The sequence below is a fragment of the Protopterus annectens genome, chromosome 8.part0 (assembly GCF_019279795.1).
Source record: "Protopterus annectens isolate FY-2018-M chromosome 8.part0, PAN1.0, whole genome shotgun sequence".
Classification (NCBI taxonomy): Eukaryota; Metazoa; Chordata; order Ceratodontiformes; family Protopteridae; genus Protopterus; species Protopterus annectens.
In genome coordinates, this window is record NC_056741.1 from 1,976,436,095 (window position 1) to 1,976,451,886 (window position 15,792).

Below are 15,792 nucleotides of genomic sequence, written 5' to 3' on the forward strand. Positions count from 1 at the left end.
TCTAGTTTCTGCAGCCTGCATGTCTGCACAAGTATCAGTGATATTGACCTCCAGTTTTTTTTTTTTTGGGGGGGGTGACCAGGTTCTCCCAAATGGCTAGTGTTACTGACCATCCCTGAGGAAGGCCCTTTTAGTCCTTGGCTGGCATCGGACACTAGGCCTTTGCCCATTCAACCTGGACCTAAGGCTCCTCTGAAAAGGAAACAAAAGGCTGAACATCTGTCTCCTCCATCAGAAGATTTGCGTGATTAGCAGGCATTTTCTCAGTCTCTTTTTCATGCCTTCTTGGCCTTGTGGCCGGATTCCTCACAGATTCCTGCTGCTCTTCCAACCTTGAGCCCCAGGCCTTCTGCTGGGCCATTGCCACATCCACAGACTCATGATGTGGACTCTTCATCGTCTTCTTCATCGTTTTCAGCATCTTTGTTGTCTGCCTCTTTTTCGTTGTCTTTCTTTGCCTTCGTCATCTGCATCTTTGTCTTAGTCATCGTCTTTGGCCTCTTCTTTCCTCTCCTATACCCCATAACTGGCTTCTCCAATGGGATACTGTTCTCCAGAAGAGGATTCCTTGGAAGGTGATCTCCCATTTCAGGACATCACATTTGGGGGGACTATTTCCCAAATGAAGGAATACTTCAAATGGGATTCCATACAAATGACAGAGGTACAGAAGAGGTATTACGAGCTTCTGCAGATGGAATCTCCTTCCCCATCAGCCATTCCTCCAGTGATCCTAGCCTATCTGTATGCTTATGCCTTAACTTCCAAAGCTCCAGAGTCTCAGCCACATGCCCCTAAAAGACCAGACATGTTCTGTAAAGTTCCTGATGACTTCAAATTCCTTATTAAGCCTCCCATGACAGACCCAGCTGCTGTTGCTGTCTCAGCTGACAAACAGTCCAAACAGCTACCCTCTTCTTCCCAGCTGCCATCAAGGTTAGGAAAGAAAGTTTATACTTCTTCCACCCTGGCCTTTAGAGCCATTAATTACCAAACTCGCATGGTAAAATATGCTTTAGACCTAGTGTCACAGGCCCTGAATCTGCTGTCCTCCATTCCAGATTCTCCCCCCAAACCACATGTTGCCTCTAAACTAACTTTGGCTGCACAAGTCACTAGGCATTCCATTAAATGCAGCTATGATGCTGCAGAAGCATCAGCTAGGTCAGCTGCATCAGCATCAGACCTTTGTAAGTACTCCTGGCTCAGGCTACAGCCCCTACCAGATGACTTCAAAAACAAGGTTATTGATGCCTGTCTTGACAATAACTTCTGCTTTGGAAAGCAGTCAGCAGAATTGTTCAAAATCCTGCAGAAGAGCAAGGAGCTGCAGGACCTCAAGTACTACTTTGTCTCACCAGTGCTAAAGTTTCACAGAAACTATCCAGCCAAACCAAGATTTGTCAGGAAGGCTTCTACACCTCCTACCCCCATATCCAGAAAAGGTGTTGGGGAAACCTTCCTTCACCAGATTTAGCACCTCTTAAAACTAATCAAAGGAAGTTCTTTCCTGACAGGTCTAACAATGCATGAATGTCAAACACCCCTCTTACCTCCTTCCCCTTTCTGCCTGCCTCTCATTGTCTTCCCCTTTGGCAACAGATCACCTCAGACAACTAGGTTTTGTCAGTTGTGGAAAAAGGATATTTCCTGACTTGGTAGGAAAAACCTTCACCAAAAGGTGTCCCCCCTCCCACAAAAAAAAAACGTATTCATCTCATCCCTCAAGTGATTAAAGAGTTGGTTCTACAGGGCACAACAGAAAGGGTGGCCCAGGCACAGGAGGGGTCAAGGCTTCTATTCCAGGCTCCTCCTAGTCCCAAAAAAGGATGGTCCATTGAGACCAGTCCTGGACCTGTCACTTCTAAACCCCTTTCTGTATGTACCCACTTTCTGCATGCTCTCCCTTCAGAGTTCTTCCACTCCTGACATCCAGTTCCTTTCTGGTCAGTTTAGACCTTTAAGAGGCATATCTTCAAGTTCCTGTCCACCCAGCCTTTCACAAATTCCTGCGTTTTCTTCGCACTACCATTTATTGCCTTGCCCATTGGTTCGTCCACAGCACCAAGGGTATTTATACAATGTCTAGCCCCCGTAGTAACCTTTTGCATGACAAAAGGCATTCAGTTCTTCCCATACTTAGACGACGACCTCATCAAGGCAGGCAGTCCATGTATCCTGCAAAGACACCTTCAGTTCACCATTTCCCTCCTCGAAAACATGGGTTTAACAGTCAAACTACTCAAATCCTCCCTTACTCCTTCCCAAGATCAGATTTTCTTGGGTTGCAGAATAAGAATGGATTTGATGAAGGCCTTTCTGCCGCTAGAAAAGGTCACTTCATTGACCTCCTTCTTTCAAAATCTACTCCTAGTAAACTGCATTTCAGCCAGGGAGTTCCTTCACCTCCTGGGACTTATGGCACCCACTCTCCCTATGCTGCCTCTTGCCAGGCTACATATGAAGAAATTTCAGTGATGTTTAAGAATGTCTGGTCGCAGCGCACCTATCCACTAGAGTTTCAGGTGCACTTCCTTTCCCTGTCTAAAGAAAGAAATCAGGTGGTGGATTCAGCAAATTCATCTGAATCCAGGACTTCCATTACGGCCTTTCACTGCAGTTCAACAGATGTACACAGATGCATCAGATCTGGGGCGGGGGGCCACTATGAATGGACTCCAGGCACAGGGCCAATGGGACCCCTACCTTCAGAAAAAATGTGTCATTATCAGGGAAATGACTGCCCTGTCCTAGCCATGAAGGCATTCGTTCCCCTCACGCATCCAGGTCCCCTCACAATCTTTACAGACTACACCACAGTCCTGTGGTATACCAACAAGCAAGGGGAGACCAAGTCTTACTCTGCAGGCTGGCCATCCAAGCATGGGAGTTGGCTACCCTCGCCAGTGTAATGACAATTTACATCCCATCTCAAAACAATTTTCAGACAGATGTTCTCAGCAGATTATCACAGAATCACGAATGGATGTTGCACAGAGATGTCCACCGGTGGGGCACACCACAGATAGATATGTTTGCCTCCCCTCAGAACAGACAACTGCAGCTATTCTGCTCAAGGTCCCTTTTGCCACAAGCCTGGAGAGTGGACGCCTTCACAGTTTCCAGGAAGGTGATGTTTCTGTATGCATTACCCCCCCCCCTCCTTCTTATACAGAAAGTCCTGCTGAGGATTCAGCAGGACAAACCGAAAATCTTGCTGGGGACCCCCCTTTTGGCCAAGGCAGTACTTGTTCCCCCTCCTTTTTCTCACTAGCTAAGGGCAATAACCAAAAGTTGCCTCACATGGTGGACCTCCTCACACAACAGAGTGGATCTCTCATCCACCCATGCCTGCTAACTCTCAGACTAACCCTGTGAGTGATAAACATTTGATCCCATTTAGACACCTTTACTTGGAGGACGTGCTATCTGTCCTGCAGGAGGCCAGGAAACCCACTACCAGGATATCCTACTTATCCAAATGGAAAAGGTTCTCCACTTGGTGTCTTCAGACAACTAGACCCCTTTAATGTGGATATACCTCTAGTTTGTCTTTTGTGTGAGCTCCTATAATCTGAACTTTCATACTCCACAAAGAAAGTCCATTTGTCTATCTCTGCTTGCTTACATCACAATTTGCCATTACTATCCAGATTGGAGGTGAAGCTCTTTCTTAAAGGGGTCCTTCACATCAGGCCACCGAGGAAACCCATCCCTCCTCCTTGGGATTTGAATTTTATTCCGGAAACCTCAGTGCTTTTCTATTTGAACCGGCAGAGTCAGCCACCTTAAAGATGTGCACTTGGAAAACAGTGCTTCTTGTAGCATTGACTTCAACCAGAAGAGTCTCCGAGTAACGGGCACTTATGGCTAACCCACCTTACCTAATTTTTCATTAGGATAGGGTCTCTCTTCATACAAACCCCTCCTTCATGCCTGGAGTGGTCAATGAACTATCCCTTAACCAATCTGTTCACTTACACAGTCTTTCCTTCCCCACAGAATGACAGTGAGAGAGTGTTCCACTCCCTTGATGTTCACAGACAACTTAGATTCTGTTTGAATAAGACTAAGAACATCAGTAAGTCCAACCAGTTGTTTGTATCCTTTCACCCCAGGGCTCTGGGGAAAGCTGTGTCCAAACAAACTATCTCTTTATGGATTTGCAACACAATTGCATTCTGCTGCTTATTCCATGGAAAACAGCTACCCTACATTGTGAGATCCCATTCCACCAGAGCTGTGGCCTCCTCAGGGGCATTCTTCAAAGGGCTAGACATAGCCATCATTTTAGAGGCCACCACATGCACTTCATTCCATTAACAATATAAACTGAACTGCATCTCTATGGCTACAGCAGGATTTGCTAAAGCCATCCTCCATGGATTCCTAGAGAATGCATCCTCTTCCACCTCCCATAACACATGTCGAGCTTTGCCACTTTCCCTCATGTTGGAATACAACATGAGAATAGAAGGACATAGAATAATTGTGTAAAATCTTACCATAACCATAGATGTTCTCTTCCATGTTGCAGTATTCCTGTTCCACCCTCCTACCTTCTGTAGGACCTTTTCCCTTTCAGGATGCCATCCTTGTCAGTTTATCTTAGACTGTTGTCCAACTGGGGCATTCAGTTCTGAGGTCTGTACTTGCAGATGTCACATTTATAACCTACAGTTTATGGTTCCTGCTTGTCACGTCCCACGTACCATACAGCAGCCAGGCTGAGCTTTGGTGTATGAGACGGGTGTTCGGGTCACCTCGGGCACTGGATCCCTCGTGTTAAAATACTGCAACATGGAAGAGAAGGAAATCAATGGTTATGACAAGATTTTACACAACTATTTTTGCATACAGAATGAGAATTATAAACTCGGGAGTTCTGCGTTTCCCAGCACTGCCATCTGTCTTGTACTTTTCTAAAGCCAACAATAAATGTAGTAGAAATCTCGAAGAGCATAAAGGAAAATATCCTAGGAACTGCATTATATCCCCTTTTGTTTGTTTTGTTTTTATTTATTGTTCATAGCCTAGTATGAACCTATGAACCTATCTGCCCAAGGGCATTTATAAGCCTAGCCCATAGTTATGTGGCTTTCGCCACCCCTTTAGTTTGAATAAAACTATACCTATTATTTTGCTGTGCCTTTGTCAAGCAGTGACACTGAAGTAATCCCTGGGGTATATTTGCGATCTCCCATCCATTGGTCAAGATTCCTCTTGAACAAGGCCAGCGAGGTGCTCTGCCTCACATGTACCGGGATTTTGTTCCACAGCATAGGGAGTCTCTGGGTGATGAATCTGTCCCTCCAGCACGTTCTATTAATAACCGTGTCAAGGTTTAAGTCTGCCGCCCTTGTGGTTCTGAGGGATCTAGATTTTTTGAGGTGAAGCATATTCATCAAATCTGGGTTTGACATGGCCTTATATGTCAGGCACAGGTCACCACTGAGCAAGCGGTATGAGACTGAATAGAGCTGGAGTTCTTTCAGTCGGGCAGCATAAGACATATTTTTGAGACCCTTTATCCTTTTGGTGAGGAACTTTTGGGGCCTTTCCAGCTGCTGCAGGTGTCTGGTCAGATACATTCCGAATGGGGCATTGTACTCAATCATAGGTCTAATGAGTGATGAGTACAGGGGGACGATGACCTTCCTTGATCTAGATGTGAATCCTTTCATGATCAGGTGGGCAATGTAGAAGGTTTTCCAAACTGCTTTAGCAACATGAGTGTCAAACGAAAGGCTACTGTCAATCTGGGTCCCCAGATCCCTGATGACTTCTTCTGTGCTCAGTGGATTGCCACCTATATGGTAGCTAGGGGTAACCTTGTTTTTCCCGAAGGGTATGACTATGCATTTCTTGGCGTTTAACTTTAGGCCATGGCTCTGGCACCAGTTATCCGTTTCTGTGAGGCCCTTCTGAAGGATATCTGTGTCAGATGTGTTTTCGACTATGGCGCCCAGTTTGCAGTCATCTGCAAACTTTGTCAGCCATAACCCTCCTGTGTTTGCTTGTACTTCAGAAAAGTAGATGCCGAACAAGAGTGGACCCAGGACTGAGCCCTGTGGGACACCACTTGTGACAGGCTTTGAGTCTGACATCGCTCCAGCAACTCTGACCCTGTGGGTTCTGTCACTTAGCCAGTTTGCAACCCATCTTGTGATGTATGGGTTTACATTCAAGCTGATGAGTTTTTCGATGATACCTGAGTGGGGTATTGTGTCGAAGGCCTTTGCCAGGTCGAGGTAGGCTGTATGGACTGCCTTTCCCTCATCAATGGCCTTGGTGACTGTTTCGAAAAAGTCAACCAAGTTTAAAAGGCATGATCTGCCTTTGACAAAGCCAAACTGGGTTGTATCCAAAGTCTGCAAGTTCCCTATGTCTTTATTTATGAGTTCCATTATGATCCTGTGGATATCTTGTTTTGCATTTCCTAAAGTGGCAACATGTTTCTCATCAAGGAAAGGCTAATGACCACTGGGGCCCTTACAAGCCTGGCTTTGCACCCCAAACCATTTGGGTCCCAAATATCATTGGCAATCTATATGAGGGGGAACTTGTTATTAGGGAGGTAACATGGGGATTTGTAAGGGGGTGTTAAGGTAATACTTTTCTTATTGACTGCCATTGTCCATAAGGGACATGTGGGCCAGACCAGGGGTAAATTTACAATTTCCCATCCAATTCTGAAGGTTTGGTTTGAATAGGGTCAGGGATGAACTCTTTTACATGGGTGGGAAAGCCTATTCCATAGCATGAGGATCCTTTGGGACATGTATCTGTCTCTCTCCTCAGCACTTTGTTTATGTCACAAGAGAAGCAGGGTTTCTGGTGTTTGATTTGCACATGTTCAACAGCTTCATCATGGCTGGGTCTGAGAAGTCTCTGTAAGCCAGGCAAAGATCCCCTATCGGCAGCCTACAGGAGACTGAATACATAGGCATCACCTTTAGGTGATCAGTGTAGGACAAGGGTATTCATGACCTGAATTCTCCTGGTGAGAAACCTCCTGTTAATGTTCCACTTGTTGCAAGTGTTTGGCCAAGTGAGTGGTACTACAACTTCCTTGGACCTGAATGCCATACCCTTACATATATGTTTGGTGACATAGAATGATTTTCTTACTGTTTTAGCTACATGTTGGCCCAAGGCCAGATTGCTGACCACATATGTTCCCATGTCCCTTACTACTGGGTCGACTCTTAGGAGTATTTTATCTATGGGTAATTAACTTGAGTTTACATTTATCTAAAGGGCATTATTATGCATTTTTTTGGCATTGTTTTAGGCCATGGCTTTGGCACCAGTCATTTGTGTGCGTATCAAACCCTCTGGTAAGATATTGGCATCTTGGGGAATCTGTAATAGCTCCCAGTTTAGTCATCTGTGAACTGGCTGAGTCAGAATCCTTAAACATCAGCCTTGACTTCTGAGAAGTAGATGCCAAACAGGAGCTAGCCCAGCACAGAGTCCTGGGGTACTCAACTGGTTACTGGCCTTGTGGTCGAGGTGGTCTCGCTGATCCTGACTTCTTGGGCCTTGTATGTGAGCCAGCCAGCAATCAAGTAAGTTATGTAGGGATTTATGCCTAATTTAGAGAGCTTGTCAACAGTGCTTGAGTGAAGTAATTGTATCAGATGCCTTGGCCAGGTCAAGATATGCAGTATGCACTATTTTATCCTTATCCATTGCCATTTTGACCCTTTCAAAGAATTCTACCAGTTATGAATGTCCTTATTTATCATTTTCATGATGTGTTCCATAGATTTGCATATCATATTAGGTTTGTAGAATTGATGGGTCTGTAGTTCCCTGGGTCAATTGATGGTCTTCCCTTGTAGAGAGGAGTGACTGTTGCAGTCCTCCATTCACTTTGAATGCAGCCTGTTTCAAGGCTGTAGTTGAAGAGTGCCTCAAATGATCCTGACTTATTGTGTTTATTCAGGAGCTAACTAGGATGTTGTCAGGGCCCATAGTGACTGTGTGCTTAGCTTTAGTGAGAGCTGCCACCACCTTGTTCCTGCTAATAGTTTGAGGAAGAATGTTGGAGGGGGTTTCACCTGCTGGAGATGGGGGGGGGGGGGTGAAGTCTGAACTGAATTTATCAGCCAGTAGATTTACTGTCGCCCAGATCAGTGAAGGTGATACCATTCACCACCAGTTCAGCACACTGTCGCATGTTTTACCTTTTAAGGTTTCAGACATAGCTAAAGAAGGCCTTGTGATTTCTTAACCTGCAAGGCTATCCTGACTTTGTAGGATTGCCTTGTTGGACTTAATTAGACCTGTCAGTTTCTTGTTCAGTTGAAAAAGAGAGCACTTGTCTTTAAGGGAGTTGGTTTGTTTTTAATGTTTGTTTTGGGTTTACTGCTGGTAGGTATGGCAGAATCTTTGCAGCCATTCACATAACTGTATAGGGACTCTGTCAAAATTCAAGGCTCCCCTAATCCCGAGAATATAATTACCTATGCAGAATTATTCACAAACTGTCACTTAATAGGATGTAGTTTGCCTTAGAATAGTTCCTGTTACTGGTTTAGCTGGGTTTTTAGGGTTGATTTTTACTTCAAAGGAAACAGCCTTGTAATCTGACCTAACTAATGAAGACATGACACGAGGGCATGGCGATGGTGATGAGGTGCAAGCGTCTCGCATGTTAATGAGTACCAGATCCAGTATGTTTGATCTACTGGTTGGATCGTGCACTATTTGTTCCATGGTGTGTGTGCATTTGTGTTAATAAAGTCTAGGAAATGTTGTGCCTTTGAGTTTGACACAGTGTAAGTTTTCCAGTCTATAGAGGAGTTGTTAAAGTCCATCATGAATGGGGTGTTTGGTTGGATGGTGAGCACCTATAGTAGGGTTAAGTAAGAGTAGTGACACTCTAGGGGGATAGATAGTGACCTGTAGTTAGCCATGATATTGTAAGGAACCTGTATCTCTAGTGACTTGCACTTGGATGAGCTCCATGGTGTCATCCTGCTTAACCAACCTGGAACTACGTTTGTTGCTAATATAGATTGAGACACAACCACTGTTGGCCCCAGTCTGTGCTGTCTGTGGTCTACATGTATGGAAGGCACTGTCGCCTTGCACTGCTGGAGTAATTTCTATGGCTTTAAACTAAATCTCTGTCTCACACACACATTTGCATCCTCCAGAGTGAGGTCGTCTTGAAAGGTGTGGAGTTTTGTTTAAGCTCCTAGAATTGAGCAGCTCTACGTTAAGGTTGCTTGGAGACTTCCACTACATTGGTAGCTTATGTATTTTTGGCATTGCCTTAAAAAAAAAAAAAAAAAGCTTTAAGGGGTGGATAAACTTTAGCCAATATCCGAAGGCCTGGGGGGGGGGGGGGCAGGTGCAGCCCATCCTGTGTTGAGTAACATACCTAACAAGTAAATCTCTTCTATATTTTCTGATCTGTTCCTTTTTTTTACTTGTAACTGTGTAGGAGTGTGATAGGATTCTTTAGTATTTGATAGTCCTTGTATATCATTGCTTCATTATCTCAGCTTTGACATTTAATGACAATTGTGTGAGAAGCACAGATTATTCTCATAACCAGATGTTTTCTCCCTGTGAAATTATTTTAACATTACCATAGATATAACATTTTCTCATTGTGTATTGTGAAAACTTATTTTAATTGAAAATCAGAATTGCCTCATTATTGCATCCCTGACCACACAATTTTAGGTGAGCGGTAGGACTAATTTTGGCATTGCAGTGCTACATGGAATCCAGTAAGAGTCTGTTTTCTATTAAACCAATGATTGTTTGGGATGCTACCCCAGTGTCATAATTTTACTGTTACAGTGGCCCTTACTGAAGAAGTTAATATAGTTGTATAATATACTTGCCACAGCAATAGCTTTTCAAGGAGAGGTCACTGTAACTGTAAGGCTTCCTTTCTTTGCCTCTTTGTTGGTACTGCCATATGTAATTACGAGGCACTTAATTTATAATCTTTTTATAAAATTACTTTTAGTTATTACCCACATATGGCACTAGGTAATAGTTCTTTATAGTTAACACACTTCTCCCTGTTGAAGTAATAGCCTTGAAGAAGTTTGTGGGTAGGTGTTTCTACTGGTTTTATATTGGAATCTCAAAGGACCGACTATGTTAGATTCTTTTCATTCATATGACCAGCAACCTTTTAAAGACAGATGGGCCAGCACATTTCATCAGGTGAACAAACTCTAAAACATACTGTTGTAGCATAATGATAACACGGCTACTGTCTGAGTCATTGGAGGCAAGACACTGAAGGAAAAGATAGGCATGTTTGCCATTTTAGTGACATGATAAATTGTGGGAAGATGGGACATTGTACATTGTGGGAAGAAGCGGGTTTGAGTGCAAACAAATTGCATCAGGAGTGGCTTCTCCATGTCATTTTAGGTATAGCAAATTGCAGAGCAATGCAAAATGAAGTGATTCAAGGGCACAAGTACTGCATGGAAGATCTACATCTGAACAAACTAAAAAGAATGCAGTTACATAAGGGGCAGTATAACAAGCTAAAAAACTGAAAATAAACCATTGTTCTTTTAAGGCATTTCAGCAAAACGTCTGAAATAACATTGCAGTAGTGGAAAGCTTTTACAATCTTGTCATATTCTTTTTGATTTGTATTAGTTGGAGCTTGTTTTTGTTTTTCATGCTTATGTTTGTTTTTCAGCCACGAAGACAAAAAAACAAGTTTTTGTCAGCTACAGTCTTCCGACATCCGACTGCAGTTTAACACTTCTAGTTGAACAGAGAATCAAGAAGGAAATGGAAAATTTCCCTGACAAATTCTAACAGTGTTGTTTTTACATTATGAGAAACCAGATTTTTTTTTTTACCAAAGTAAAACAAATGTTAATGTTTTTGCCTGCTTCTTGTACTTCTGTGATGGTGTGTTCCACATTCACACATTTGTTTTGTAAATTTCCTGGGGTTCTATGACAAAACTGAATATCACTATTAAAATGAGGTATTAACACAAAGTGTTACACATTCGTATTTAGAGTGTGAACTCATCATTTTTTTAAATGTGCATTGCCACCTGAAGTACCGCACTAACTAGTTTGTAAAGCACAATCCCATGTAGCCAATAACTGTGCATCTAATGTAGGCTAACGGCTGTAATATAAGAATGATGGTGTTTGTTTACCCTACTGTATTCATACGATATCTTCCTTTATATAAGATTCAAAAATTCAGTTAAGTCTAATGGCTTGTGTGTAAATGAATTCTGTTAAGGTTGCATACAGGTAATCTAGCATAGTGGCACAGAGATAAAGCCCTTGATGAGGTTTGCAGTTTTGATTTAATGTAAAGTGTTGTGTTTCCAATAGCCTGTGTCTTGTACTACTCCACGTAGAAACTTTGTGCCCCTACCTTTTTTTAGTGGGGGAAGGGAGAGACATGCAGCTAGCATCACAATTTTACCCCATGAGACGTTGTGGGGAGTGTTAGTACTTTTCTGGCACCTAGTTTACCCATAAACCCATTAGTAATTTAATGTGCTTCTCTCCAGAGGACTTCTAGGAACACAGTTTCACAGGCCTTCGTATGCCTTTACTAGTGAGATTGTTTTAAATGCATATACAGGGAATAAAAGAATAAAATGATGAACAAATCTACAGTTTGGATGTTACGAGTACTGTGAACACTGTGTTGACTTGTACTGATGGTCAGCTCACTATAGACATTGAGAATTAATTTCTTCACTTCAGCTGTTTATTGAAATACACTGGTAAAATGTACCCTCACTTTTAAGACGTTAAAAATAGGGAAAGTTGGCATTGGAGAGGAGCTACACATTGGGGACCTCACAGCACGGCAATGCCCTTTAATGGTTATTGAGCATAAATCTGGAGAGGTTGTTGCACTTTCCCTTTTACTGAAATATATTGTATTGCCATGTGGACTGGACTGTGCAGTTATATACCCTTGCATTTAATATAGTTTGGAATGCGACAGGAAGGGTTTCAGATTATGGGATCCACATTTACTGCACTTGTGTTTTGAAATGTGTTTCCTGCTGCCTTGTACAGCACTCTATATTATCTGCAGGTAAGTGTTTAATGTTAATATTTCCTCCAAATTGTATTTCTGTCATTCAAAGCAACTTAGTGAAGTAGCCATCACACTCCAGACGTTCAAGGTGGAGCGACAGAGCATGACTAAAATACAGGAGGAATGGTAGGGTCCATGTTGGAAAACAGTTAATACTGATTGATAGTGGTGACAAAGTTTGGGGGCAGAACCTTATTTCCGTCAGCAGCCTGTTGCTGGATGAAACGGGGTGGGGGGGTCATAAATAACCATTCTATGTAGAGGGTAGTCTGGCATGGAACATCTTTCTTGTAGGATAAGAAAATTGGTAGAAAGATAGTCTTGAAATTATGTTCTTAGATTTGTGTGTGTGTGTGTGTGTGTGTGTGTGTGTGTGTGTCTGTGTGTGTGTGTCTGTGTGTCTGTGTGTCTGTGTGTGTCTGTGTGTGTCTGTGTGTGTCTGTGTGTGTCTGTGTGAGAAATGATTCAATATGAAATGTATGCAGGTGGAACTGGCAGATTAACTGTAATGTAGAGCCTTTATTTATTTATTTTCCCTCCAGTGCTGGCTGATTTCAGTTTTCATTCCATTTCTAGCTGACATTACTCTTTTCTGGCTCGTATCAACCAGATGTGTTCACATTAAGTATACCTTGGGTGACAAGATACTTCTGAATGGATGTCTCAACTGCCCATCCTGAAATGTGGATTTAGCTTATGTTGCCACACTGTGTTTTTACTATCTTGCCTTGATGAACAGAAGCAGACAGAACTGTAGCTGTGTGCACGTTTCGGAAGTACTCATCCTGTCCTTCTACAGACCCCTCCCAAAAAAAAAAGAAATGGCTTTCACAGGCAGCATGCTGTTTACTCCTCCACAACTGGGGGAGCTGTTTGGTGGATGTCCAGTTCTGTTCTGCCTTACTCACTGGCCAGCATATATTTTTCTGTCTCCATGGTAAGTGGATGTGTTCATCTGTTAAGAAAGCATTGTGGCTTCAAGGATGGAAAACCCACAGAAGCAGGTAAATTATTCAGGTTGGACAGAATCTTGAGTTCCTGCCAGGGGTTAATATAATACTTGGGTCAGAAAGTAATGTTTTTAGAAAGTCAAAACATAATGTATGGTTTTTAGGAGTGGCTCAAAACTAAGTGTGTGCCAGTCACCGCACAATTAGGTATTTAGAATTTCATCATAATAATACTTGAAAGACTGAGAGTAGTATTTTTCTCCGTTGTGATGTGAAAGTAAAGACTACTGATCACAATAAAAATGGGTATCTAGAACTTTTAAAAATTAAGAGCAGGTCAAAAATGACAAGAATTAGAAATAAACTGCACTCCTTGTATGAGTCTCAAAAAATAAACATTTTGCATCCCTACTAATACTTTTTTTCAAAATATTAAGAAAAGAGTTCTAGAATCGTACTTAAAGTACCAGTGTAAATGGACTGCTTGAAGCTCAGTCATTCATTTAATTAATTTAGTTCATGGGTTCATATTACTAGGCTAGCTTCCTTTTGGCTCATTTTAAGTCTAGCCAATTTCCCTCAACAGTGAGAAGCAAACCCCTGTACCTTATGTCTGTAAGGTAAACACCTTAACCATCTTGCCAGTCCCCAAACCTAGTAATGTTTTATTGTCTAGCACTTTCTGTAAAACTAGAGTAATTTGTTAAAACACAGTAGAATGTGAACATTGACATAAACTGTGGAAGTTGAAGAAACAAATTATGTTTTCTGTAAGAGGGGAAAGCTTGACTTGATGGGTATAATTTTATTGCCGATTAAATCACTCCTACAGTCTTGATATGGTCTAACTCTAAAGTGTAGAATATTCCAGAAGGTGGACATGGGTACTAGAATATTACAACCTTACCTTCTCTTCTGCAGCACTTTTCTATCTGATTAATAGAGAGTGCAAGAGGATGCTTACCGAATTAAGACATCCATTCTGATGGAATCCCAAATGATCAAAACTGTCAGATTAAAACCACAAAATTTTCAGTTTTTGTTTTGTTTTCAGGATTAAGTATGCTAATTCACATTTTGGTGAACTTAATCCCACAACACTCTGCTGAACTATAGTAATTCTGTGGTCATAGCACCTCAGAGTAGATTAACTTTGCAGTAATTTGGGGATTATGACATTTTGGTACTGTTATTCCATTCTTTGCATCTGGGTCACATTTATTTCTATATTGTAAGTACTAAAACCACTATGGATGCTCAGGCTTTCAGAGATTACCTAACCATTTTAGAGTAGATTTGCCAGAATAATCGGAGTTGGTAGAGATCATGCAGCAAAGGTATAATGTGACTTGTTCAACTGGTTTTATTCTCTTGCCAACCAATCCTCCTAGTTCTGTCCCATCCTAGTTTCAGGCAGATCCATTTGGTGTCTGGGGCAGTCATTCGCCATGTGGGTTATTTCTTTTAATGGGAATTTGACTTTCAGAGCTCTCAAAGTTCTGTGCAACAGATACGGTTTGTGGGTCACTCGGCAACAAACTCCCCATGTCTGGAATAGACTTCCCATACATGTCAGAGTACCTCGCTGACCCTCTTCATGTGCAATCTTGATGAGTAGATGGGACACCACAGATTTGTCCCAGGGGTTCCACCTTGTCCCTCATTGACAGGGACGACAGGTGTTGACTGAGGTTTCTTTTTTGGGGATGAACTCTTGGCTAGGCTTATAAGGACCCCAGGGCCATTAGCCTAATAACCTCCTGTGATGTGTTCCAAGTGACCTGGTGCTAGCAGCATGGGTGCTGGAGGGACCAGATTAGAGTGACGATGGGAGTGAGTGATTGTCATTGGATCTCCCGTCCTGGGGGAAGTAGATTGCATAGGCTCTGTGCAATATCAGCATTAAGAGCCAGATAAACTGCATGCTGCAAGCGGTGTACTACTAGTTCAGATGATTGTACATGAATGGAAGCACATTCACCTCCTGTACGCAGCAATTGCAAAGCCCAGTAGGCTGCCATATGATGGGAGGGGTTTGGGGGCACAGTCCTCAGCAGCATGACCTCTGATGTGGGTCTGGTGATCCTATGAAAGGCCAAGGTGGGCACTCTATCCCCTACACTACAGAACCAGCTTTTTTCTCTCTCTCTCTCCATTTCTTGTTCACCATAAGATTCAGAATGGGTAGACCCATTTTCAGTGAGCTGCAGACAGAATAAAGTTTACTAACAAAAAAGTATACATCATAATTTCTAAAGTGACACAGAAATAAGTGCACATGTAGGGATATACAAGAAGTTGACACAGAGAGTTAAGGATGTGAGCTGTAGTTCCTTTGGTACAGGGTATGATTTCCTCCGCTCTCATTTGCCTGCTGTGTGGTTTTGAGCAAGTCCGTTAACCAGACATTGCTCCCAGGCTGCACCTGAAACGGAAATGTGTATCCAGTGGATCTAACTGTTTAACAAGTGAATATTAGGGCTGTGTGCTAATGGTCTGTTGTGGTCAGTGTGCTACCAAGATTAACTTAAATGAAGTAAATTACTGCTACCCATAAATACTAGTCATTTTAAACCATTCTTTATCATTTAAGGGACAGAGGTTAGCAGAATTGTCAAGGTCTTCACCCCACAAACACAAGGTGCAAGGTTTGACTCTGACCTTTGGTGACCATCTGATTTTTGACTGTGCTTATAATAGACTGCAGACTAATTGCCTACTATTTACCTATGAAGCAGTGTAACTATAAAGAAAACCAGCACGTGTA

General features: G+C 42.5%; 1 protein-coding gene across 1 annotated transcript in view; it reads left to right on the top strand.

Annotated features, from left to right (window-relative positions):
- Nucleotides 1–11,016, top strand: part of PSMG4 (proteasome assembly chaperone 4) — a 123,257-nt gene extending 112,241 nt beyond the window's left edge. The window contains exon 3 of the mRNA XM_044081517.1: nucleotides 10,691–11,016. Within this exon, the coding sequence (XP_043937452.1) occupies nucleotides 10,691–10,812 (122 nt within the window). The 3' untranslated portion in view covers nucleotides 10,813–11,016. The remainder of the gene's footprint in view (nucleotides 1–10,690) is intronic.
- Nucleotides 11,017–15,792: the final 4,776 nt, after the last annotated feature.